Source organism: Hippoglossus stenolepis, chromosome 16, assembly GCF_022539355.2.
Source record: "Hippoglossus stenolepis isolate QCI-W04-F060 chromosome 16, HSTE1.2, whole genome shotgun sequence".
Taxonomy (NCBI): Eukaryota; Metazoa; Chordata; class Actinopteri; order Pleuronectiformes; family Pleuronectidae; genus Hippoglossus; species Hippoglossus stenolepis.
The window spans coordinates 16,774,756-16,801,678 of record NC_061498.1 but is presented as its reverse complement, the minus strand read 5'-3'; the positions used below and the strand labels follow the sequence as shown (position 1 = coordinate 16,801,678).

The window sequence follows — 26,923 nt, the reverse complement described above, 5'->3', positions numbered from 1 at the left end:
CCCCACAACATTCCCTCGGGATAGTTTGTTAGGCCTGCCTCCACAGCTGGAGCACACGTCCGGTGTGTGTGTGTGTGTGTGTGTGTGTGTGTGTGTGTGTGTGTGTGTGTGTGTGTGTGTGTGTGTGTGTGTGTGTGTGTGTGTGTGTGTGTTACTGCTTTGAAGAGTCAGAGGCCCCCGAGGAAGGGAATTGTTCCAACTCACTCACTGTATACCGCTCTCTGTGACATAACGCTCCACGCTATGCTGAACTTGTGAAATTCTGTCATGCCACAACATGCCATGCACATAACAGCTGTTATACGTTGCACTGCTTACGCCCAACTGCAGCCTGCTCTTAGGGAACAATAATCCTACGTTAGTGATCCTGTAATCAGATCCTAAAGGACGGCAGACAGATATCATGACAACACTTTGAGAGCCTGTCATTAAAAATGATAATAGCTATAGGAGACAGGAAACGTCAACAAGTGGAATAAGGTCCATATTACGTGATGTTAAAAATAACTCTGGAATAAATGTGCCACAAACGTTTTCGCTGAGGTTGGCACAAGTTTACTTCTGTTCAAATCTATTGATGAATGTGTATCTTTCTCAGCACAAAGGAATGTTGTTGCTTTAATAAATGAATCATTAACTGAACAGTTAAAATCAGTGTGATTTTTGAAAAGGCTTATCTTAGGCCACCAATAATTTGGAGAGACAAGAACCAAACCATCTGCTTCTGAAAGTGAAACAGTTTAATTATGATTTCACTAATATCAAAATTGCAAAATAATAGAAATTAGAGGCCAAAGATTTTGTAAAACACGTGGTTCAAGATACAATTCCTTCATGATGATGGATTATTAATTATCGCTTTTTGTTGTGACGTCTACTAAAACTAAACCCTATATTGATTAACTTGAAAAAATAAAACACATATAATCAATTCTTGATTTCAAATTATGTCTTAAAACAATAGGTTGACGCAGGGTTAATTCACGAGACAAGGTCAGATAATAAGCTAATAATAATAAAGCATTTTGCTTTAGTGGAGCCCTTGGCTGCTTTACCCAGATCAACAGCTCATCTCCTGAGCCACAACCCCCGGACAAAATATTTACATTCTATACTTTTGGCCATTATCAACAATATAAGTAATTTTCCATTGGAAACTATTGGAAATTGAATGAAACATTTTTTGTCAAGCAAACAGGATATAAAATTCCACTCCAACCCACTAGATGGCGATAATACACTAAATATATACAGGCTGCCAGCCGCTGATAGCGGAAAGACGAAGAAGACGCGGCAGAGCTCAGTCGGTCGCTGTCTTCCTCGATGGTGACACTGGAGATTTGAATGGTGAGTTAACATCATGTATTTAGCTAATGTCGGATTTAACTTCATCATGAGACAGATTTAAATGAGTAGAGTTGTAAGAAGTGATTCTAGTGAATCTGCTGCTTCTCTGTCCAGCGCGTGAACAACTCATCTCTGCTGCTGATGTTTTATCACCAGAATAAACGTCAGAGTGAAATATGCTGAGTAGACGACAGCAGAATCACATATCCTGATATTAATGTGGAAGATGAGTGGATTATATCACATTACGTGTGGATCTGTTGGTTGTGGTGTTTGCCGAAGTTAACACAGCGACGTGGGGCTGCGACTTAAAGCACGTGGTCACCCACACAACTCGTGTTGTCTCCATTTGGAATATGGCGACTTTAAAACGACACATTTCCACAATGGGGTTTGGTTTTTACCTTTTTGATTAGTTTGTCCAAGTTCACATTAGCTGCTGTTTCACTTAGAAGCCGGAAGACAGGGCCTGTCCCCACGTGCTGAGCCTGGCTGTTAGCATGTTAGCTAACAGTGATGATCCACAGACAGTCATTGTAAGCTAAGGGACAGAAGACAGTATTATAATATGTAATCAGTGACTCAAATGTAATGTTCAAGTATATACATAATATGATGCATATCAAGAAAACTAACTAAGGTTATCAGTGAAAGTAAAGCGCTCAATAGTCAATCGATCTTTAGCTGTAATGTCCAACAGTACGTGGATTTGAAGTGTCTCTCCCCTGATGACTTGCACTGGGCTCTGAGTCTCAATGCAGACAACGTGCATCTTTGGCCCTGACAAGCCAGAGTTTCTGAGGAGACAAGTCTTTATCAACTACTGAAGTTACTTTCAAGACAACACATCAAGTAACACGTCATTTGTTTTGTCCTTTCAGGTCCCTTCGAACACCACGTCCCGTTTGGCCCTGATTCCACAGAGGTAAGTCTGGAGCCTCGTGTTCTTCTAAGTGTTCTCAGCTCTGCAAACTGTGAAGGCAGCCACAGTTTGAAATATTCTGCTGAACCAAGGTGCTGTAATGGAGTTTGACCACTGGAGGGCGGTGCACCCCTTAAATCAAAGTCACAACTGTGCATTGACACTTCAGTAGATCACAAACCAAAATCAAGTTAACATTTCACACTAAGAGCGTTTTTAAATGAGTCCAGTGTTGTGACTCTAGGATCAGGGATGTTGCACTCGACACAGATTTAAAGAACTTATTTATCGTTTGTGCCAAAGCGAAGCATCAATACGTCCTGTTAGAAAACTTCATTGGATGTCGATACTGTGTCAAGTTTTCTACTTCAAGTGCAACATCAGTATACAGGGGGAAAGATGGCATCACTCTTCTTGTGACCTGAAAGGGAAGTTTATTGTTTTGATAAGATTTCTAGCAGTAGAATACTTTTTCCCTCAAGCTGATTGGGTTTGATTCTATGTGGATTTAAACCGTTTCTCTCCCCTGATGACCTGCACTGGGCTCTGACTCTGAATGGAGATGAAGTGCATCTTTGGCCCTGACAAGCCAGAGTTTCTGAGGAGACACTAAACCAGTGATGGTCAAGCGCTAAGAGTTATTACAACACATTAACACTTTGTTTTGTCCTTTTTCAGGTCTTCAAACCAGTGACATCGCTCCTCGTCTGGACTTGAATAAGGTTCGTGTCTTAACTCTGTGTCTAGCAGACGCTCTCAACGCTTGTCTGAAGTGATGTTTAGCACTGGGCTCTGAAAATCAATGGTGACAGAAGTGCAACGCTGCCCTTGACAAGGCAGAATCTGAGCAGATGATGGTTCAAACATTTGAGGATTGTGATGTTGCTGTTGAGTTGTTGGTGACGGTTGTTTTACTCTTTTTCAGGTACTGACTCTCAGACACGGACAATCATCTGCCTGTTTTGTAATGTCTGTTTTTCGTTTGTGTATAAGTTTTAAAGAATTATCTTGTCTTTGCTCTGACTTTCAAATAAAACTTTGAATTTTGAATGTTTAGTTTCTGCACTTTTCTACAAACATCACACTAGAGTATGGAACAGTATATTATTGAAATGTGAACCACTTAGTGGGTTTATTGGGTGTAAATTAAATGACAAATCTCAGTCATCAACAGGTTTGAGAAAGTAACTTTAAACACTTTACCAATTTTTAGGGTTGGTCACACCCTAAAGAATTCTGTATATTGGGTCAATACAATTTGCAATATTTGTGCCAAAAATTAGTAAGTGGCTGGGAACCACCATCGTGTTATGAGGACGTGGAAATAAACTGGTAATATTAACTGAATACTTTATAATTGCTGGATACAGAATATATGTTAAGAGTATCATGGTGTTAATGTCGCAATGAAAGATGTATTTTATAACATCTTAACTTTGAAAATAATAAACATGGGATACTCAATGATTAAACACTGGGGTAAAGTGCTGTACTACTTTGAATCCATTGTGCTCTGATTCATTTGACAGTCAAATTAATGTTATGGAATGATCAAACATACTTTTTACTGACAGTAAAAGCAACCACTTAAGTTATGTAAAGTCACGTCTTAATGACATGTTTTTACTTGCTTATCAAAGATGAGCGAATCCAAATTGTTATAGAGACTTAATATTAAAAGCATATCCGTAGCAAGACATTTAGCTGTTAAAATGGATGACAAACTAACTTGGAAACCACAAATTGAAAATCTAAAGAGGAAAGTGAGCAGAAGTGTTGCAATACTGTACAAAACAAAGGGCACTTGAGACACTTCATATTTTGTATTTTTCACTTATTCCATATTTTGGAGATGCAGGGCAACACATACAAAACTAATATTAAACCCTTGTATGTTTTACAGAAAAGAGCAATGAGAAAAACAATGTAAGAAAACATGTTGAAACTTCACTATTTGATTTAAAAACATTACTGGTTATGATTTTTCTGGACATGTAATATTTGTATGAAATCTTCTTTCTCCTTTGTTAATTAAATGTGCATAAGCTTATTGTTGAAAAGTGAAATTAACTTAACTCATTTTAGATACATACAGATTATTGCAGAGCTCTCAGCCCATAGGGTAAAATGCAGTTTGTGGAAACTCGTAGTGGTGTTTACTGCATTTCTAATTTAAAACAGATTTGATATCAACTCTATAATCTATGATGTCACTAACTTATGTAAAACAGTACAGTTGAAGACCGTTGTCAAATTCAAACCATTTGCTGCGGTTCGGACATATTTGTGGCCTATTAAGCAGAAAAGTTGGAGAAAGTGTTGTTTCACTCAAGACAAATCACAGAACATAAATTAGAACTTTGTTTCTGTATCTTTATTATAATTCTAACAATTTATTATCTCTTAAAACATTTGAAATTCATATATGGTTATATGAATGTGTGTATATGCATATCACATATACATATATATTCTGTAAGTTACCTTTCATCAGCTCATATTCTCATTTTTTAAAAAGATCTCTTAAAGGAAAAGAAACACTTTCTACGGAGTCGGACCGATTCCTGCATCTGAAACTTTTCTCCTGACAGCAGCAACGAGCCGTCACTCTTCATCACAACCAGTGCACGCGGCAATGGAATGATCAAAAACACCAGCCACTGAACAACAGAACATCACTGTATCAGCAAGAGATATTTTCAAAAAGTTCTTATCCAAAGTTATTTATCGGCCCTATTTACACCAGCGACCTGTTTTAGATACCTGATAGAAAAACAAGCAGAATCTTGGCTGTAGATTGACTTCGGCCACATTCTGCTCATTTTACCTTTTCAGAAAGATCCCCCTTTGTTTCAAGCTGACATTTCAAAACCTCTAAAAGGGAAAATGCAAAAAAGTCACAGTTGCTAATGGAAATAGGGTCATTGCATAATATGCTGGTAATAAATGAAGAGCTGAGAGCACACTGGCACATGTCAGCGACTGCAGAAGGTTCATGTTCAGACAAGAAGATGCAAATGATGAGCGGAGACAGAGTGGAGCTCCTCGTGATGCTGTCAGGTGTGTAACAGTGGAAGGGGGCGGATGTAGAGAACAGGTCCAACTGTATAGAACGCAGAACAGTTAAACAAATACATCTTTACCTTTTCATGTTAAACATTATTTGGAAGACAGAGATTCTTTAGAACTTTTGAGACTTCTTTTTATATCTTAAACCATAATTAGATGACCATTATTTTCATCGTCCTTATTGCTATTTCTCTTGCATTCAAATATAATCTTCCTTCAACCACCGGCACGGAGAAATCACATGAATGAATCCCTTTCACTGACCTCGTTCACATTTACAGCCTGTGTGTGTGTGTGTGTGTGTGTGTGCACGTGATCTATGAAAACCCATGTATCTTCTTATCCCCCCCCCCCGATGTAAAATGCACGATATGTGTTCGAGGACTCGGAAGCAGCAGGAGAGGTGAAGTGTTGTTCAAGGTAGAGAGGTCATGAGAGAGCCCTTATATTTGATCTCAGCAACAGTGAGAAAAGCAGGACTGAGGTTGTGATGGGATGGAGATGTGCTGTGAAGCGGATGAGGAAACGATAAAAAGGTTGAAATGTGTGATCGATGGCGAGCAGGGGAAGCTTTTATCCAGAACTATTAGGAAAAAAAAGAATCATTCATTAGGAAGTGTTTGAATAAAGTGATCAAGCACTTTTGTGAATGTTGGGCATCCCATCATTAACAGTTGCTACACCTTTAGCATCTGCATAATAATATTAAAGTGGCAACTAAGTTTTAAAAAGGGAGAAAATTCACGTTTTGAGGCCTTAGAAGTCAACGGGTCATTTTAAATAAAGCTTCACAACAGGAAGGAAGGAAAGATGTTGAAAATGTGCTTCACATTTAAGTTGCAATGCTTCTTGTCACATAGAAGCAATGTTAAGGGAACAGTGCACGGAATAGTATGAATCTTTCAGTTAAAAAATACCTACATATACATATATATATATATATTTAAATATATAACCAATGCGATTATCTTCACCACAGTCAGAAAAAGCACTGGCTGCACAAGAGCGCCACCTCAGCCTCCGAAGGCAAGAACCAGGAACTCTCTGCAGCTGCAATAACAGTAAGGACGATGATAGTAATGATAAATAGTAACAATAAATCTCTTCATATCGGTATTCCAGTATTTTCATTTAAAGTTTAAAAATTGTAAGAACAATCATAGTATTAAAATTCGATATAAGCGGTTCTCTCAGATATCCGTTGGGCCAGGGTTTCCTCCTGGATTTAGTCGAGAGAGAGAGAGAGAGAGAGAGGGGGCCACTCCTGGAAGGAGCAGGGGGGATTGGATGGGAAAGAGCAAGAAAATGGCAGTTTGTCCTCTTCCCCTCCCCTCTCCTTTCCAGCCTCCCCCGGGCAGAAGGTCTGACTGGGTGCACAACAGTTGCCCGGACGCTGAGGAAGTCTGTTCCTGGTAGATAAAATCCTCTGGGAGATTTTCCTCTTCACATTGTCACGCGTGTCCCCGTCTAACAGTTGAACAGTCTGTCTCCTCTTTGTACATCTCCGATCCAAATGTATATTGTGTCTATATATAAGGTGTCCCATAAATTCTAACACAAGCCCAGGTAGGGGCTTGTGTGTATGTGTGTGTCTACATGTTGGTGTATGCATGCAGGCAGGTTATAGTAGTAACTCGGGTGCCTGTGTGTGCATATCGGTGTATTTCTTTCTTTTATTTTTTCCATGTAGTTGGTCTGGGCACTTATTTTTGCTACAAATTTGTGATACAGTGACCAGTCTGTATATATGTCATTATAAGACTTAAGATGATAAAGAGCTATAGAGGAACACACACGATCCTGACGACAGGAGCTGCAGTGAGGACAGAGCCCTACCGGTGGTGAGGTAAAAAACAAGACCAATCACAGCCACACAGAGCGAGGACGCAACATAACCTCGTCCCCTCCAGGAGACGTGGAAGCCGCCACGATATTCCGCTCTGCATCGTCCTACATTTACCTACAAATGGACACAGCCTCGTTCCTGCAGACACTCACGCTCATTCACCCTCAAATACTCATAATCCTCTGTTATCTACAGACACATTTAAAATATAAATCTAGCATCCACTCACGCAGGGAGGGGTTGTGATTGATTGCACTCCAAATATTCTTGGTGGGTTTCACTCTTGAGCTCGAGCAGATTCAACCAGCGGGCCGAGGCGTAACAGGACGCCTCAACCAAGACGGCTGCACAATGAGGGACCACCTATATCTGAAAGCAAGCTGCTCAACCCTTCTGTTTTAAAAATCGATCTGGCGTTTCATTGTTCCTCTCAAGATCACTGTTCTTCACTCTGCTGCAGCCACAGTGTCTTCGTATGCATTTTGGATGGGAGGGTGTTTGTAGTGTTAGTTGATTGGTGTGACCGTGCGTGCATGTGGGGAGTGTACGGGTGTAAATCAGCCTGCCACATCCGGGGAGCGCCAGCCGGTGTCTTTATGGATCGTCAGCCCTTTTTCCGTCCCTGTGTTTCCATCTCCCTTTGGGACTCGACTCCCTCGTTCTGTCGCTCTCTATGTGAAATCTGTTCCCCCCTCATTTGTTGTGTGAATCCACCATGAACAGCAGCAGTTGTGTCTTCCTCCCTCATTGACTCCAACCCCTCCTTCCTTCCTTCCATCCTTCCTCTTTCTTTTCATCTCTGCACTTCCACACTCAGCTCCGACTCCCGTCGTCCCTCCTCCTCTCAGTCTGTCCTTCCCGAGGGGAGAGAACAGAAATGGGGAAGGGGCTGCTGGACAGCCTGAGGACAGGAGAACAAACGTGACGTTTAGTGCCTTTTGTTTGATGATAATGAATGATGTTTTGTGATTCCTGCTTTTTAAAAAGGAGAGAATTATTTGTTCAATTGGAAACCATGGCAGCTCGTGTGCTGTGGATTCTAATCAGACTGAGAAAACTTAGGTCATCACTAGGAGTCAGATCCAAGTTAATGAAATACCAAAAGATAAGAATATACACGTCATGCACCATGGCAAACAAATTCCTTATCGAATCTTTGAGAAAAAATATAAAGCAATAAATCTATACCACTATTGTTACAGGGGGAATAACCTATGCTTTATTTAAATAAGTACAAATAAGTACACTATGTGTTAAAGTCAGAACTAAGAAGTTGTCAATGTTTTTAGAACATAATAAAATGAGTGATGAAGACCTCTTATTGGTCATAAAATAGTGTTTTGTTTGCAGTAGTACAGTTAAGATATGACAAGAGAAACGTTTGAAAGGTTTTAGCAAGTGAACTCAGAGAGAAATGTATGTAGTCAACTGTAAATATGATGTGATATGATGCAAGGACATGTTTGAGTATCATCTGTGCTGACTATCTGTTGGCGCAGTCATACCTGTCCATTATAGTCCTCAGGGCCCGTTCTATATTCATGCGATGGCCAACGCGTGTCACGCCCAAGTCCAGAAAATCATCCTTGGTTAGCGACGGCAGGTGGGTGCCGTCAATCTCATTGTCCAGGAAACGCTCTCTGTGCTCACCCAGGTTCAGGTATCCCAGCCAGTCTGCAACGTCATACTTGGTCCAGTAGGGCAGCGGCTTGGAGGCAAACGGCTTGGTAGGGGACGGGGGCGGTAGATGGGGGTAACTCAGGCAGGTAGGTGGAGGGATAGGATGCAGCGGGGGAGATGAGGTCCCAGACAGGAAATGTGTTGGAGAGAGGGATCGTGAAACAAGTAAAGCGGAGTTTGGAGGAGGAGGGGCTCCAGAGGGGGCAAAAAGGGGAGGAGAAGGCGAGAAGTAAGGATCACCGAGAGGGTTTCCAGGCGATGGTGGGGTAATTGAACCTCGGAGGTCGTACATGGCGCTGTATAGGGGTGTGGTGGGGAGAAGTGGAAGGGAGGATGGACGAGGTGGGCCCAGCTTCGGCCTCTCTGAAGGGGAGATGAGGGGGCTCGGTGCTCGCCTGCGCTGGAGTATGTGTGATTCTGCTTTACGGGACTCGCGACTTGGGATGAACTGGAATTCGAGGGCTTTGGTCCGGTAGACAGGTCTGTGTTTGGGGGAGGTGGGGTAAGGGGAATAAGATGTCGGGGACAGCGGAGAATGAGAACGCGGAGGCTGAGAGGCGGCTGGAGGCTGAGGAGACGGGGATCGCCCCCAGTTGTGGTACTGGGAGGCAGCCGTGGGGGACGGGGACAATGATGGCTGTGACATCGAGACTGGAGACGGGGACTGGGATCGGGCTGAGGGGGGGCTCAGGGCTGAGGCTGAGTCTTCTGAAAATCTGTGGACAGAGACAGAGAATTTGTTAGAGAGGAAATGCATGAGAGGAACCAGAAACAATGAGTGAAACATTATCCCGCTATTGAGATTGGTTAGTTAACATGGTTTCCTCTCCCTTGTTATGGCATCATATCAGGTTGTAAATCAAGCAGATGTTAAAGTAAAATGTTCTTCCAGAAAGAAAAGTGTTGTGGAAGGGGCTCCTTTACCTGTTTCTGCTTCTGAGAGAAACACATGGAAAAAGCCAGAGAAATAAAAGAGATTTACACAGTATAGACACAGACACAGGACACAAACTCACAATACACAGAAGGCTTTGACATCAATCATGGGAGGTGAAGAGGTCACACGGATGTATGCATGGAGATGAGACATGGATAAAATGACAAAGTATGAAAAAGTCTATGATGTGATAAATATGAGACTAAAGGTGTCTGATGTGTACCTGTGTCTGCTCAATGTTCTCTGGCTGCTCCAGCTCTCCCTGGTTCGATGCTGCAGTTTGCTGCTCAGCTCATTGATGATGCTGGGCTTCATACTGGATGCAGGTGGGTAAATCCTCTTCCCCTCTAAAAGTGTCCCGGACTGGCTGCTGCCATCACCGGTCACTTGCCCCTCGCCCCAGAGAGGCTTCATCTCAGGCGTGCGTGGTCGATCAAAGTACGGTGAAGTGGGACGTCCCATGGTCTGCATGTCCCTCACCCTGTACCCATCCGGGCCACGTTCGTCCTCTACCACTCCCTCCTCGACCTCGTCGTCTTCCTGCTCGTCTCGTCGTCGGTGGGAGTGGAAGGATGCAGGAACAGTACTGGTCTGTCTGTGCAGATCCCCAACGCGACCTCCCTCTCTGAACCTGTTAGCTTTTGGGTATGTGGAAGCTACTGCTGTGGCGTTCTGCATCTCAAAAGTCTGTCCGTCCAAGTAGCTCATGTAGGACTCCAGGAAATCTCCTCCCCTCTCTGACTCCCCTGCCCCGCCTCCCCCCAAACGTCCTCCAACTCCCCTCTCCCCTCGGTCCAGCCTGTCACCACGGACACCGGCTCCACTTAGAGAGAGGATGGTGTCCAGGTGGTGGTCACTGCTGCTGCGGCTGTCAAGCTCTTCAATCCCAGAGTCCACCACTGTCTCCTGGGACTCTCCTTTCTTGGTAGCAGGAGGAGTGCGGTGGTGCTCCCCGGTCCTTCGACTGCCTGTGATAGCGGCGGAGGATGTTGTATGTGTTCGCTCCTGGTAGAGCTGAGTGGAGGTGCTTGTTGTGGTGGCAGCAGTGGTGGTTATAGCGGCACAGCTAGCGGTCGTGGCATGGGAGGCAGTGCCCCTAAGTGGAGCAGAGGTGGCAGCAGTGGAGGACGGTGCTGGGTGTCCACGGTAGGACGGGGGAGGTGCAACTGTGTGCAGGGGAGGCGTGGGAGAAGAGCGCCCAGGAGCATGAGTGCTGTTGTAAAGGTGGTGGGGGTGTGACATAGAGAAGGGTCTGTGGTAGGATCCAGGAGGAAGCGGTGGTGAGACTGACGGGGGAGGGGGAGGTCCTGCTGTTGAGGTGGGGCACAGGGTAGAGGGTGAGGAAGGCGGCAGAGGGTTGGGTGATGTTTGGGAGGGTGAGTGAGCAGACTGAGTCAGGTTAGCCACCTCACTGTCATAAGATGTGAGGCTGGAGGCGGTGGAGTCCCCTGCTTGAGGTGAGGGCAGGGGCGTATGAGCAGGAAACCCACTTGCAAATGTTTCTTTTTGGGGGGGTGGAGGTGGTGGCGGTGGGGGAGGAGGGGGAGGAGGGGGTGGTACCTGCTGTCTGCGGGAGGTCAGGCTGTTTGGGAGCATCCCGTGTTTTGCGTATGCTGACATCCCCCCTATTCCCCTGTCGAAGCTGTTAGCAAACTCTAACGGAGGTGGGAGGGGATCGGCGTAGACAAACCCATCGTCCGCATCAACTGAGAGGGCGGGGGGAGGGAGGACCATCAGACCAGTCCCAGTGCTCCCAGTAGTCTTCGCTGTCTGCTGAGAACTGGTATGTGGGGGAGAGGGAGGGGTGAGGGACAAGATATAGGCATCAGATTGACTTTCCATCCTGAGAAAAGATGGCCTCTGTGGCTGCTGAGACTGAGACCCCTGCTGGGCGGAGCTCTCAGCAGCCGCTGCATTGGCGGCAGCCTGCTCTGCCCTCCTCATGTAACCCTCTCTCTCTTTGTCTCTCTCTCTTTCTCTTGACAGCTCCCTGTCCCGTTCCCTTGACCTCTCCCGCTCCCTCTCCTTGTAGGTGGGTTGATACGGCTGAGACTGGTAGTGGTGCGTGTGGACCGTTTTGTCCTCAGAGAACCGAACTCGTAGCCCCTCGCGAGCCCCTCCTCCTTCCCGCTCCCTCTCTCCTCCGCTGCCCTCCTCACCCCACATACTCCCAACTCCTCTGAGGATTCTGGGTGACGGCGGGCGGCCAACGGTGGGTGTAGTGGCAGCCAGAGAAGACGAAGTGACAAGGTAGGAGGTGCTGGAGGACTGAGCGACAGATGACACCGGCTGAGAGGTGACAGCAGATGAAGGATACACCACACTCGACATCTGGCGGCTGAAGTGGTGCTCTGTTCCCCGCCTGTACCTGCTGTCATCTCTCAGAGCACGCTCTCTGGCAGCGAGGGCTAGGCCTAATGGCGATGTGGGGTCAAGAGCCTTGCCTGTTAGTGGGTGAATAAAGGTGGTGGTTGCGGAGGGGGCTGACTGCCGGCCTGCTGCTGTGTACAAGTCAGTAGGCACAGATTTAGGCTGATAATCCAGGGCAGAAGAGGAGTATTCAGGTAGACCAAAGGCCGGAGGCATACTGCGGGTGTGATGGATAAAGGTGTCCCCAGAGAACATGCCCTCATCAATAGACTTGGACGGGCGCAGCCGTGTGGATGTACTTTCAGCCTGTGTGCTAAGCTGTTGCTGTGACACCTGAGTCCTTGCTCCTATTCCATCACTCACTCCTCCAAGACTCACGTCCTCCTCAGCAGACATAAACAAGGAGGCACTCTTTCTGCGGGCTTCGTGAAATCGTTCTCTGTCTCGGCGAGCTGCGCCAACAATGGCAGCCCCAAACTGGCTGGTAAAGTCCAGGTTTTCTTGGGCGCGGATAGAAGGCAAAGATGGAGGCGGCGGAGCTGGAATGGAAGGCGGAGCAGGGGGTTGGGGAGCAGGAGTGGAGGGTGGTGGACCGTGGGGTGTTTTGCTTTCATCCGTCTCCCCTGGTGCTGGAGCATCAGCCTCCACACTGCTGCCCTGGCTGCTGCGTCCACTGCTGCTGGTTGAAGGAGCCTTGACAATAATGGTGGGGATGGGGATGGAACTTTTCTCCACCGAGCCTTTTCCCCCCAGTGTACCTTGGCCCGCACGCAGGTCATCTACCTTGGATTGCTTCACCAGGGGGCCCTTACCTCTCCGGGCTCCGCCTTTAGGACCCCCTGCTCCAGCTGCACTGCGGTCTACTCGCTGGGGGTGACTCTGGGTAGTCTGTTGTTGCTGGGGCATTACAGTGGCAATGCTGGATGGGGGGACAGCGCTGCTGTAGCCTCTCCTAAGACCCCCCGCCTTTGCCCCTCCACCAGCTCCAATGCCAGCTCCAACAGGCTCCCCAGTATAGGCAACCTTCCGCGAAGCAGTCCTGCTTTGAGACGTGTGGGCAGCAGCATTTGAATATGAGGTTGTGTGGTCGACCGCTCCTCCAATGGGGCCGGTGGGGGGAGCACCTGCCCTCTCCCTGCCACTTTGGGTGAAGTGCACTGACTGGGAGAAGGGCTGGTAGTGCGCAGAGGTGGATGTGGACTGGGACACGGAGACAGAGGGCTGCTGAGAAGACTTGGCTCTCCAGCCTAGTGGTGGAGCAGAGGAGAAGGGAGGCTCTGGTGGAGCAGTGGTAGGAGGAGGGGGGATGTCATCTGGGCCAGGCACCGAAAGACTGCGTGCAAACTTCACGTTTGGAGGATGCAGGAACTTCCTCTCCTCCTCAGGCACCCCTGTAGTACAGCATTCAGAAACAGAGAAAAAAAACCACATGGGGATGAAACACGGCTGCGCCCGTTCAAGTAGAGAAGGTACAGATGGAGAAGTGTGAGAATAAGAGGCTGATGAAAGAGAGGAAATGGAGCCAGAAAAAAAGGAAAGCTGAAGGTAACCAATGAGAGTGTCTGTCTAAATCTGCCTGCCCATCTACCTGTCAGCGAGTCGGTCCTCAACTCTTATCTGTTAGTATGTACATTAGTTAGTGTTATTATATTCCACAAACAAGTAGCAAGTGGACAGAATTACAAAGCAGCATTTTTACCGGTCACCAGAGAGCACAAAACTATACTATCAAAGGGAGAGTAAGCAAATCCTTAGTAAGCAACACACCAGAAAATAAGCCATTAGAATAAAATCTGATTATTGGCACTTTTCGATAAAACAAATAGTAGTAGTGTGAGTATAAAACAAACAGACATCTTATTTCTTACAGTACAGGTATAAGACACGTACAATCATCTACAGATAAAGTACAAATTGCGCACATTTTGGCCACAGACGAACATTGTCGGCCACAGACAAACAGTGTTGACCTCTACTGGTCCAGAGGGCAGACAGACAGGCGGACAGAGGGGCAGACGGAAAAAACAGACAGCCTCACCGATGGATTTCTGCCGTCTCATACCGTGCGGTGGGCCGTGACCTGAGGCATACTGTCCACGGTCGTAGCCGAGGCCCAAGCCTGATGACATCATCCCCATCCCGGACTGGTCCCCGTAATTTTGCTGAAATAGAAAAAAAGAAAAAGAAAAGCAGGTGAAAGAGGGTAAAGCAAAGACTCAGTTATACACGTGTGCGTAGGGATGAGTTTTGGTCAGATGTTCTATTTGAGATCCTGTTCAAGATTTGTTAAGCTCTGCAGCCAATGATTAATCGATTCATATTCTCTGTTTAATGTGTCTCCTCTGACACTACAAGCATCAGCAATAAAATAGACAATTTAAGCCCAACAAATATATGTTTGAGTTTAAATATTCCAAACATTTGCATTGAGAAAAACACATTCCTCATTCCCCTTCAGACAATGTAAAGTGATACAATTAGGGAATGTCAAGGATTAAGATCCGATGAGCTGATTCCCAACTGTATTCAAAATAAGCTATTGAACCCCATCCCTCCGTGTGCATCACAGAACTGGAATAATAGATCAAAAAGGCAAATAATTAAAAGTTGTCAAGTTGAAGTTTACTGGTAATTATTCTCGATTCCATGCTTATGCCAAAAATACCAGTCGATGCAGGTTAAAACCAGTCAAAAATAAAAGACTTAAAATATGGGCTTTGTTGCATTTGTGCAGAGCAGCTCTTCACTTTGTAAACCATTGAAAGTAAACAAAAAATGTAATACAATTTGTTGCAATAAGCAACAACTTTGAACTCCATATTTTGCTTTCCCATCTCACATCATTCCAACTCTGACGGAACATCTATCTCGGGCAATTTCGGGTTAGGGTCTTGACCAAGGACACTTCATCATGCAGACTGGAGGAGCCGGGGATCAAACCCCCCACCTTAAGGTAGTGGAGGACCCTGATCTCCCTCCAGTTTCTTTTTTAATTTTTTTCACATCTACCTCCACCTAGGCAGTTATGTTTTCATATCTGTCATCACAGGAACACACACATCGTATCTAAGAGCACATGTAGATTCATATGCAGTGTGTTTCACCATACACACCTCATTGCCATAGAAGCTTCGCCCTCTGTCTCTTTTTGGCCCCTGTCCCCGTGTCCCAGGCGCTTCATTGGTGCTGATTGTCTGCTGGGCTGCTGCAAGAATTTCATCGAGTTTATCTGAGAGAAGAAAAACAAACAGGAGAGAAAAAGACAGAGAGAGAGAAGGACATAGGACAATGAAACAGAAACAGAAACAGCAACATGAAGGAAACTGTGTGGAAAGGGACACTCGATGAAGGTGGATAAGGAAGAGAGGAAGACACTCAGGGAAACATCCACTGACAAACATGAGCTGCCTTACTCAAAGCCATCTGATAGACTGTCCTCTTCTTCTCTGTAACTTGGGAGGATTCGAATTCTGAAAGAAGAGAAACAGAGAATGAGCTCAGTAAGGGGCGGAGCGGTGAGCGCCAAGTCATTCTGGACAGACGTACAGTAAATACAACGCCTCAGGCGCCGATGTACCAGAGCGTACCTGATTTTTTTTTCCAAGGGGTAGCAGCTGGAAGGAGGACAAAAGGAGACTTAAGTTTTGGCAGGAGTGAAAGTGCGACAGCATCGTTACACTGAATACTAATCATATTCCCTGGAGCCTGACAAACTGAGTCACCTCACAAGGCTTTTCGATCGTCCATGTAAGAGAACGTAAATCATGCCCGGGCTCTAAAGATAGCTGAAGCGTGCACACTTATGATACAGTAAATATGCTGCACACATACACAGTTACGCTGACTGACACACTCGAAAACACACACACATAAATGAGGAATTAGTCTGAAGCGGGCTCCCACCTCGCTCCACTGTAAAATGGTTAAGATCCCGTCGGCGGTGAAGTGTGGACAAAGGAGACAAAGAAAAGACGGAGTTAGTGGTTAAACCAGTGAACAGTAAAAGGACAACTCCATTAGGGAGTAAAGAACTGAAGGTGACCCTTTAGTGTTTGCATCCACTGGTGTGAGTGAGTGAGTGAGTGAGAGAGTGTGTGTGTGTGTGTGTGTGTGTGTGTGTGTGTGTGTGTGTGTGTGTGTTGTGTGTGTGTGCGTGCGTACTGAGCAGGATACTGTTATCTGCCACATTCATACTGATTATTTGAAGTTTAATGAGCTAAATTGCGGCGAAGTAAACTTTTAATGTCTGATGGTTCAACGAAGGCTGGACGGGTTTCGAGCTTGTATTTATTTCATATAATTAAAAATAAATTAGAGTTTTGTAGAAAGGGTTTGTGAAAACAATGGACTAAAGTGCACTGCACCATCCATTCCATTTGAATGCCCTTGTTATCTTGCAGCATGACTTCTAGGTGAACTGGGACACTGCACCAATCACAGAGGTGAGATAGTTTAATAGGCGTCACAGCTAAATGAATTCTAATGCATTTGAATAAGCATATGGCAGCGGCTGACATGGCTTCGTCACACATTGTGCTCCTCTCACCTTGATCCAGAAGGAGGCACAAGCAAAGTTATAAAAGGCGCTCTGACTGCAAATGAAGCCGCCACATCTCAAGGAACCTCGGTTATTTACTGCACTTTATATTGAGTCAAACAGACACTTTCTAAAAAATATATGCTATCGGCCAATTTTTATCTAAACACAATTTAACAAGCAGTACGAATATGGATTGATTGGATTGTTGGACTAACTTTACATTCGAAAGATCAATTTGTCGGAGCTCTGTTTCTAAATGACCTTAGACCTTGTTTTTGTGTTTTACGACTGCATTTTCTTACGTTACTTATCGGCCGACATATAAACAGATATATCAGCAAAAAGCTAATACATTAACAGTTTTACAACCGTTTATCACTGTTCACTTGTTTTCATTACACATGAGAGCCAGTTTAAAGGAGACGTAAGATGCTTTTTCATTGTTTTTTTCCCTCTAGTGTGTTATATAGTTTCTTTGTGTATGTAAAAGTTCTGGAAAGTTAAAAAGCCCAAAGTGTGTGGTAAAGGAAGCTCCTCTTCAAACACAGAAGCTCCTGAAGCTCATTATTCTGGACCACACCTCCGCCCCATTGTGATGTCAGGTGACACAAACACAAAGCCCTACATTTGCATAATGCACATCTAAGGGCTGATTCATGCTTCTGTGTCGAAGCTACGCCATAGGTATGCACGTAGCCTCCGCACAGGGCCGAGCGTTGATAGCTGTGCGTAGGTGTGTGTGAGTCACGCTGCTATAACACCGCCGAAACGCTGGAGTTTCTATGCTGTTGTTGAGTGTCTTCCGGGTTCAGGTCCGCTTATTTACAACTTCTCTGGCGTCTGTTTACTGCAGAACAATGGCGAGTGTTACTAAGCGGATCGTGTTGGAGCTGATAGATATTGAAGAGCAATTATCTTTTCTTAGAGAACAACAACGACGAAAAGAAAGATAAACTGGGATTTTATCAGGAGGGAGACAATACCTCAGTGTTTTAGACAGAGGCTGAAAAGAGGAGCTGCAGCAAATGGACACAATGAGAGAAGTGATGTGCTTTAAAATAATCAACCTAAATATGAGCATAATATGTCTCCTTCAAGCAATAAAATAATTGCGACTTCCTTTTTCTACATTTTGCTGGAAGAGCAAATGGTAAAATATAAGTGATAACATTTGTTCTCTGCATCTGTTTACATGTCTCAAACATGAATGTGGACCTTCTGGCCGATGTTTATTACCTTCAGCACCTTTAAGTTTGTATTGGGACACAGATTGGCCTGTGCAGCATCACTGCATACATACTGTGCTAGCAGGGAGATCACAGAGTATGTGGTGAGCACTGGTAGATGTGTTTCAATGTGGAGGTGGGTTCAGGGTTCAGGAAACAGGTACCTGTGTGTCAGACTGAGTGCTCATGCTTTGTGCTGGTCAGGTGAGGGCACACCACAGAGATAAGGCAGGTGAGGGGAGGAGACTGGGGATAGGGGTGAAGCAAAGGGCCGATCTCTGCCCTTCAGGATTTACTGTTGTCAGATCCCGACTTACAGCTGCTGCTGTTAACAGGGATGTGCGGTTGTCTAACATTGTTTGTAAGAGAAAAGGCCCGAAACCAGCCCTGCAGATTCTTTTTCGGCAGCTCCACATGTCATCGGTGCTCAGACATCATCAACTGCTCACTGGGCATGCTCAGATCCACACAGCAGCGACGGCGAGCATCACAAATGTCTCGAAGATGAGAACCCAATTACCAATAAAACGCTGGCCAACGTTCTGATCTGCAAATGGGGGCGTTGACCCTCACCATGCACTCTCCTCCCACTATTTTGCCTCAAATAGAGATGGCATAAGCATAACCACACATAGTGCTGTTGCCATAACGACATACTCAGAACAAAGTTGTTTTTTTCTCTGAAAAATTACTCATCTCAATAATTGTCACGCTGGGTGAGATTTCTTCTGAGCAAAACAAAAATATTTTAAACAGGAGATATAAACAAAAGACGAACATGTTTTAAAACTTAAGACATTAAAACCCCTTTGCAGTGATGATCGTGGCCCCCGGAAACTCCTCTCATTCCCCTGCAGTGTTACCTTGGCAACAAATAGTGTCAGTGTTTGTGTGTCCTGTGTGTGTTGAGCAGAGGTAGGCTGCTCCGTGGACGCTGGGGTGAAAGCGGAGGGTGGGGCCAGGGAGCGGTGGTGGGGTTCAGGGGGGTAAGAGAGGTAAGAGAGGCGGGCAGTGAGAGGGGGGGATCACAGGGTGGATGGCGACACTTTTTCTGGGTGGGGTTACCTGTAGTGGGGGTGCTGGTAGTGACAGTGTGGAACCTCTGAAAGAACAGTGAAATGCATGGAGAGCGTCATCCACGGCGGTGGCCAATCTTCTTCTTTCTTTTCCTTTGGTCACTGAGTAAGAAAACTATCTCCCTCTCTACTTTCTTGTCGTCTAAATTAAGCTTTGCCCCCCCCCCCACGTTCAGCATCCTTAACCACCCCCAACACTCTGGTTTCACACTGTTTCCACAAGTCTTCATCTGCTCAATCTATTTCTACCCACTAACTTATTTTCTCCTCTTCAGCTCTAAAGCACTCCCCTTCTTTTTCTACTTCTCCCTATAAAACTGCTCCTTCATTCTTTGCCATCCACCCTGCCCCTAAAAGACAGTTTATCTATAAACCCGTTTCTTACCCATCTCCTCCAGCTCGGAGGTCATGGATTTGGATCGCAGGGCGATGGCGGGAGTGCTCAGCCTCTTACTCTGCTGGGGAACTGGAGAGGAGCAAACAGGAAAAGCAGGGATGAGTCAGGCTGCTGAAGACCAAGGCTCAGTCACCAGCATTCACCAACACCACCACCCTTAGGGGCAGTAGATATACTTACTTTTCTTCCTCGAACCTTCCTCCATGTCTGGGTTGCGGGTTACCATGACAACCTTGACCATGAGGCTGTTGCCACCTTGCCGGATCATGTTGACGACCTGCCGGTGTCCAACTTTAACCACATTCTGACCATTGACCTGGGACAGAGATGCAAGGAGGTACAGAAAAAAGGGTGACTGAGTTCATTTACAGAATATGAATCTAACATTTCTGTCAGCAAAATGGCATGTTGTTAAAAAGACACAGGTTTAACATTTTATTTAACAAAAACATAACACAATACACAGAATACAGAAATGTGGGTGTACAACTTTATATTAAATGTGCTTCACTTACTTTTTATACAATAGCTTTTACATGCTGGTAGCTGTGTTTCCATCTTTAGCTTTATCCATAGCTGGTTTTTACTAGGTATATGTATTTTTAGTTTTTAGTAAAAAATGTATTGAATAATGTATATTTTTTAAATCACTTAAACACTGAGGAAAATAATACCAACACTATCTGCAATATTGCTTTGTTTTTATGTGCAATGTTACTATGTTTAGCATCATATTATGTTCAATATCATGTGCAATATTCCATAGTACTTACTAATCATATTATCAATACTACTTTCTATTGCAACTTAGTTTACTGTCTCACGTAACTTTTTATTTCTGTTGTTATTTCTATTAGGCACTGGTTCTGCATTTACTCCATATACACTTTATATTTATATTTTTGTATTTATTTTCACTTGTATTATTGACTTAATACTCTGTTTTATTCTATTGTATATTGTACTGTTTCTGTAATCTTGGAGCAAGCTGGCACAAGAATTTCCTTCGTTCTATCTTGTAAGTTTGATGGCTGCTTACAAACCAAATTTTCTTCAGAATAATACTACATTTTAAGTTAAATGTCAAAGGCTTCTTTTGTAATTTGCAATGTTTTATAGACCTGGGGAATATATTGAGTGAAATCCAGAGAAAAGTGAGGCCATAAGGATTTTTATTCGGATTTGGATCCAGCTGCATTGTCAACATTTCCCACATTTGACATTTGGAAATGTGGTTACTTCCTCGTGTAGAAACCTCCACATGAAACCTTACAGTGCTTTCAATTTCATCCTGATGATGCATCGGTGAATCACGGCCGTACCTCGATCAGGAAATCCCCCATCCTCAGACCAGCTCTCCAGGCCACTCCTCCCTCGTCCACTGACTCCAGGTACTGCAGGGCGGGGAAGGCTGGGGTTGGAGTGAACTCCTCGATAGGAGTCTGAGCTGGAGACACACCATTACAAAATATTGCGGGAGATGAAGCGTTAACAATGCACATAGTTAAACATTTAATATATGATGTAAATCGACGAGCATGACTGCTGGGCAGGATGTTTTATTTCATATTTTCTTACCTTTGGCTCCTCTCAGCACAAAGCCGAAGCCTTCGCTGTCTTTTTTCTGCAGAAGCACCGACTTTTCCTTGATTATGTAGTCACTGGCAGAGAGGAGACAGAGGAGAGACAAACTTAGAGTGTGAAATGACAGAAAAAGATACAAATGAAGGACAGGAGACGAGGAGGACATGTACAGTGCGTCCTTGCATGTCTGTATTCACCTTCATAGGGGATGACTTGAAAGTCGAGTTTTAAAACAAACAGATGCTCACATTTATCTTGCTGGTTTCCTTCCTGTACACTGCACATGTCTGATGTCAGCTCCCTACTTACTGTGTCTCTCTCTGATGAAATACCCACCAATATGAGGCAGAAAGATAATTATAACTTACTTATTATTATCTAATAAGATTAAGCCTAGGAGCTTAATGTGTGCATACATATATCAAATTTTTTACAATACCTAGACTGTGAATACTTTATCTTTAAATGACGACAAATTGTCTCATCCTGTTTTTTTCTGTCTATGTTTGACAGCAGATTGCTGTAAAGTTATCCTTCCATTTGTTTTCATTTATTCGTTGTTCTAATCTGTTGCACCTGATTTTACATGTCCCACATTTTTCAAGCTATTTTCCTTAAACATGAGGTGGGACTTTGCTGTAAATCACTGGGATATTTCCAAGAAAGACCTCCGCTAATTCTTTACTATTTATAATGCTAATGGAGGAAGTGTTAATTGCTGCAGTTGTTAAGCACTTGCACGGTATTTTTGAGAGAAAAATGATGAACAGAAGAAACTGTAAAAAATAAAGCAGTACGCATTTGTTTTTGTATTTTTTGTAAAAAAAAAATGTAGATAAAATACAGAACATTGAGATGATGCAGTTTGACTTTAGAACATGGAACATTTTTGATTTGGAGACAATAAATACTTCACAGTTGCCAAACGCTAGAAATGCAGCTTCCATTCAAAACCACCATAAAAGTGTAATATACCCCTTCACAGCAGTGGTGACATAAAACAACATTTTGCTTCTGTATGTTGTGTGTTTTCCACAGCGAGGCCAGAGCCAGTTTCTACCAGAACCTCAGTGAGAAATGCTATATACAGCATGATGCCGCTGCTTGTTGCCTCAGCAACAGATCGAACTGGATGCAGGGAAACTTGCTCGGGAAGGTCCACACCAGAGCCAAGCCATGTAATGGTTCACCATTAGTCACTGACAGCAGAGAACAGGCGCTGTGTGCTCAGAGGTGAAACCCATATACTGTATTGTAGTATAATATCTGCTCTGTCCTGTGGCACAAACATCTGGCTTTTGTCTGCAATAGGAATGGATTCAATAGGCATTCACTCCCAGGACAAACTACTCTGCAGTAGACACAGGTTTTTACTGGGCATGACTCAATAAGCGATGAGGGAATCATGTCACCCAGGAGAACACACTCTGGGGAGAAGAGCGCGCCTCAGTTTTCTGTGCGTTCATGGCGTCGAACATGATGCTCAGGGGAAAAAAACAGAAATCCAAATTCCTCAACTGACAATAGGAAAGGAAGTAATTGTCTTTACATGGGTTAAAATAACAGTGTTTACTCGCTTATTTTGGTGTAAAAGAGGGATCGTAGATAAATGATCGAGCTGAAAACTTTCCCTAAACTTTCTTTTTGTTTCTATTCCCAGTTTTTTTCACATGAAAACATTTTGGAATGTGGCATGTGAACCATTCGAAAAATCAGTCTCTGCTTGAGGTCTCTTGTCACGTTTCAGCTGACTCCGACTTGCTGGCAGTTAAAGAGACAATTCCCCTCTAAACTTCTCCAGAAGGTTTTATTTAAGTAATGCTACGAGGCCCCACGGGAAGCGAACATTTCCAAAACTTCATGGAGGAGCAGGGATTAGAGAAAAGTCCCCAAAATGTGCACAATTTATATTAGCTGATTGTTTAAAAACCTTTTTCCCCATTAATCAGCTCACACCCTCTGTGATCCCTGTGACCTTTTGGAGGGGCCAGATCCTTAAGTTGCACATTTAACATGTGCCAGTTCTGTGGGCAAGATAATAATCTTCAATAAGATATGAGAGCTACATGTTGGATCGATTTGCCTAATGTCACACTCTCCCTACTAATTCTCCAAACGTCTGTCTGTTTTTCTGTCTGTGTGTGTAACACATATCTCGTGAACTGTTCCTCTTAACAGCTTCACACTTGGCATGTGTATTCTTAGTGGTCATAGGAAGTACAGTGCTGAATTTGGTGTTATTTGGACACAGTGATATATTCACTATTTTATAAACAAGCAACAAGTGCTCTGCAGCAGTCAGTGGACCGAGTTGAATCTTCTTCATCTTCCTCAGATAAAGTACATCAGCAACTAGAATCCTGCAGCCAATAATATCTAATTTTGATAATCTGATAATTTTTACTTCACCATATCAGACAGGGTATCACAGGTGCTGATCTTTGTCATGGAAGCAACATTCACAGAATCACTTCCTGTTTAGCAAGTTGTCTTCAAAGTAAAAGTACAATGTTCGTTTTGCTGCTTTATATCTTTATATAAATTGCAGAGCTTTAATTTGAAAAGATGTAAACTTGGGTCTGAAGATCGTGTGGATTGACCAGACCTCTGACATTGCCAATATTTTTTATATGTTTTCCAACCTCACTCTGCACCATTGACTGTTTATAAAAAGCTCTGCACACAATGTCCAGCAAACAATAACAAGTGAGGAGGACTCACTAATGACAAGGAATAATTCTGAAGGGGCTCCACAGAATCACCACAGGCCGAGAGAACAGCCCATTGCAACAAGGCAGAATTAGAAAGGGCACTTTACTATATTAAATACGGGTATATATATACGTATATAAAAACATATACATGACATGCCCAGTAGGTCCACTCAGTAATACATAATTCTACTAACATATGTGAGGTCGAACACGTCACAGACGTCAGGCCAAGTTCATTTTATTCACTTGAGTCCAGTAGAGGAACAGCACCTCGCAGGTATCAGAGTCTAGTTATGAATGGAAAGGCCGTCAGTCAGTCAGTCAGTCAGTCAGTCAGTCAGTGGGCGAGTCACATGTATATAAACCTTGTCAGTTGCGACATTCTGTAAATACATGCTGATAATCCCATCGTGCACCAAACTCGTCCCAGCCCACACCATCTGTTCCTCCTTCTCTCTCTCTCTCTTCACTGGCTCTCCTTCTTTTTCAGATTTCTATCCTCGTGGCCCCATCTCCTCCCCCTCTCCTCTGCTGTTCTCCAAACTTCTAATCATTCACTCGTTTTTTGATCTAATCACATTTCCCCCCTCCGTCATGATCTCTTCCATTCAGTCTTCTGAGTGCATCCCGCTCTCCACAGGCTGTGATGGCCCCTCAGTCTCTGCCAAGCCTCTATCTCTTTCTTATTCTTATTGTGTCCATTTCTGGTGCCCAGCTCACATCTCAAATGCACTGAAGTGCCAAGTGAATAAATGAACATACAGGACACTGTGCATGAAAACACATTCACACAAGGAGCGAGTGGTGGAATATAGATTACTGTTTTATGTCTCTGAGCCTCTCCTCTGATTGGCTCAGTGTTTTCTGAGCCTGGCCCATCACAGGTAAAACGGACTGTAGCCCTCAGCTGCAGCTTGGTAAAACTCATGTATGCAAACAGCAATAGTCAGTCAGAGCTGAAATGCTCTGATATTCACTGTATAGCCACTGGTATCTAATGTTGTGATCAGTCAGAAGGCTGTGAAAAGCTGTGCATTTTATATGTTGGCTTCCTGACATCCAACCATTCGGCAGCGTTTCCACAACATTTCTCTGTCTTGTAACTTGCTATCTCAGTGATCTAATGACCTCATGTTGGGTTGTTGATGAAGCTACTATATAAAAAAACTAGAGGAGCAATAATAGAGCTTGTATGTCCAGCACATTTAAATTCACTAGATGCAGATTTTTATTTGGATCTGCAGCAAATTGCAAACTCTCGTGAATATCATTCCCCTAAACATGACGGATTTTTTTTTAATCAAGATCCACGAATTGTTCTCTGTGAAATCACCCAAAATACAAATACAATACAATATATAAGTGAGGGGGTTCCTGGATCCACCCCCTGATTTGGATCAGCACCAAAATATAACAGATTCTATACTGAGCTATACAGCATCCTTCTACCAAGTTTCGTAATAATCTCTCAGGTAGTTTTTGCGTAATCCTTTTTAAAGACAAACACAGATTAAAAAAAACATTACAGTAAAGAGGTTGGATGTTGGATGCTGGATGAACAGTGCTGGGGGTGTAGATGAGGGTGGTGACTGTATAATTGCTGCCTGTTTACAGCAGTATGAATATGAGCTGTGTGCAGGGTCAAATAACACGAAAACACTGCAGACAGACTAAAGCACTGAAAAGACGTAGAACCACAGGAGTCAATATCAAAAATGAATTGTAGGAAATAAAACGCATGTATGTCAAAAGCAATGACATTGTTCTATGAAAACATTTCAGATTTTTACAAATGCCAGGAGAGGATAACAATCCCAATTACAGGATTATGGCTCATTCCTAATGTGCATGAAAGCCAAATTACTCTGGTCTGTTCTCCTCAAGGAAATTTTTTTCTGATGGTCGTGTGTTGTAGCTACTAGAATCAAGTATCAACAGACTGGATAAGTATTGAGGTAACTTGCCCCTCAAAGCTTTTGCAAAAGACCTGCTTTATAATCAGACAAAACATGGAAATCTCAACTTTTCTTATTACAACAGGGGGCTTTGAAACTACAGCTACTTTGCCTAAACCCTCCACTGACATATTGAGATCAGTTAAATCAGATACTGGTTAAATGCAGGCGCACACATCAAATTCCCCCTGCAGGCCTGCTCTGTCCCTGCAGGCAACACAAGCAACAGGTCACTGGAACTCATTCATTTACTGAACTGAACATCCATGAAAATGCAGCGTCAAGCAGCAGTTCGGGACACGCAGCACCAATAACCAATCAGATCTTTGCACTTTTTCTACTGACAGGGTTTATCGTCATTCAGCACACGCTGTGGCAAGTTTCTGCGTTTCATACAACTTTACACATGATGATGGGACTTAAAAATGACCCTTGAACTATTGCATCCATCCCCGGGGGTAATAATTAGCTCTGATGTAATGTACTTGATTTTTGTAGTATTTTAAACGAATGGCTCATTGTATCTGCCCGTTACTGCCAGAAAGGTGAGAGCAAAGCAGCAGAAAATAGCACAATTTGCAATATTAAGATTGCAGGAACAATGCGGAGATGCTCCCTGAACCATTTGACAACCAACAACTAAAGAAACAGAACAAAGCGACAAGCATCAAGTCTTTTGCAATGTGAACAAGTGCTAAATTGTAAATGCTCTGTATTTTCTGCTTTTCCAGTCTTGATGACCACTCACAGCTCTTTACAGTACAGTGACATCTATATGCACCACTTCGTCACACATGGCAGCACAGCAGTCAGGGGCAATTTTGGGGGTTCAGTATCTTGCTCAAGGACACTTCAGTACGCAGAATGGGGGAGCCTTGGATTGAACTGAACCTCTGGTCAGTGGACGGCCCGTTCTACCTCCTGAGCCACAGCCAGCCCAGTCTCTAAGAGTTAGTCACTGGAATATGTGTCAGAGCTGTCGTATGCGTATTCTGCTGCACATCCCATTTTTCATTCAGTGTCTGTTTACATGTGCTTTAGTGAGCGGCTGCATCCCATTAACACGACACCAACGACTAACTCAGGCTCTGCCGCCTTCAAGGATGTCATTGACATTAAGTGATACGCGCTGTGTTCCAGTTCAGAGGCTCGATCCTTTTAAGTCCAAGTTTCTACACAGAGTACATGGCTACAGGCGCCAAAAGGCCTGTCCCAGCTCCTCCACACGCAGCTGAGAAGAGAAGCTGCCTCCTTTTGATC

The 26,923-nt window shown here is 44.1% G+C and overlaps 1 protein-coding gene, 1 long non-coding RNA gene and 3 other non-coding genes across 7 annotated transcripts in view; 4 read left to right on the top strand and 1 right to left on the bottom strand.

The window, feature by feature from the left end:
- The first annotated feature begins 130 nt into the window (after positions 1-130).
- LOC118124085 lies at positions 131-3,319 on the top strand. The gene is made up of 4 exons (XR_004698662.2): positions 131-1,347; positions 2,229-2,272; positions 2,948-2,991; positions 3,195-3,319. It is a non-coding gene; the product is annotated as an uncharacterized LOC118124085 (long non-coding RNA).
- Positions 2,065-2,155, top strand: LOC118124140. Its single transcript, XR_004698701.1, has one exon. It is a non-coding gene; the product is annotated as a small nucleolar RNA SNORD88 (small nucleolar RNA).
- Positions 2,788-2,878, top strand: LOC118124141. Its single transcript, XR_004698702.2, has one exon. It is a non-coding gene; the product is annotated as a small nucleolar RNA SNORD88 (small nucleolar RNA).
- LOC118124142 lies at positions 3,034-3,123 on the top strand. Its single transcript, XR_004698703.1, has one exon. It is a non-coding gene; the product is annotated as a small nucleolar RNA SNORD88 (small nucleolar RNA).
- Positions 3,320-4,628: 1,309 nt separating the features above from the next.
- The window catches only part of shank1 (SH3 and multiple ankyrin repeat domains 1), an 86,420-nt gene continuing 64,125 nt past the window's right edge, over positions 4,629-26,923 (bottom strand). For all 3 annotated transcript variants that reach the window (XM_035180400.2, XM_035180399.2, XM_047343970.1), the window contains exons 16-28: positions 20,989-21,071; positions 20,733-20,857; positions 19,591-19,726; positions 19,399-19,479; positions 16,075-16,083; positions 15,759-15,785; positions 15,585-15,641; positions 15,285-15,400; positions 14,210-14,333; positions 10,025-13,562; positions 9,789-9,800; positions 8,690-9,580; positions 4,629-8,085 (exon numbers count right to left, since the gene is read on the bottom strand). In XM_035180400.2, coding sequence (XP_035036291.2) covers positions 7,998-8,085; positions 8,690-9,580; positions 9,789-9,800; positions 10,025-13,562; positions 14,210-14,333; positions 15,285-15,400; positions 15,585-15,641; positions 15,759-15,785; positions 16,075-16,083; positions 19,399-19,479; positions 19,591-19,726; positions 20,733-20,857; positions 20,989-21,071 — 5,287 coding nt within the window. In that variant the 3' untranslated portion in view covers positions 4,629-7,997. The remainder of the gene's footprint in view (positions 8,086-8,689; positions 9,581-9,788; positions 9,801-10,024; positions 13,563-14,209; positions 14,334-15,284; positions 15,401-15,584; positions 15,642-15,758; positions 15,786-16,074; positions 16,084-19,398; positions 19,480-19,590; positions 19,727-20,732; positions 20,858-20,988; positions 21,072-26,923) is intronic.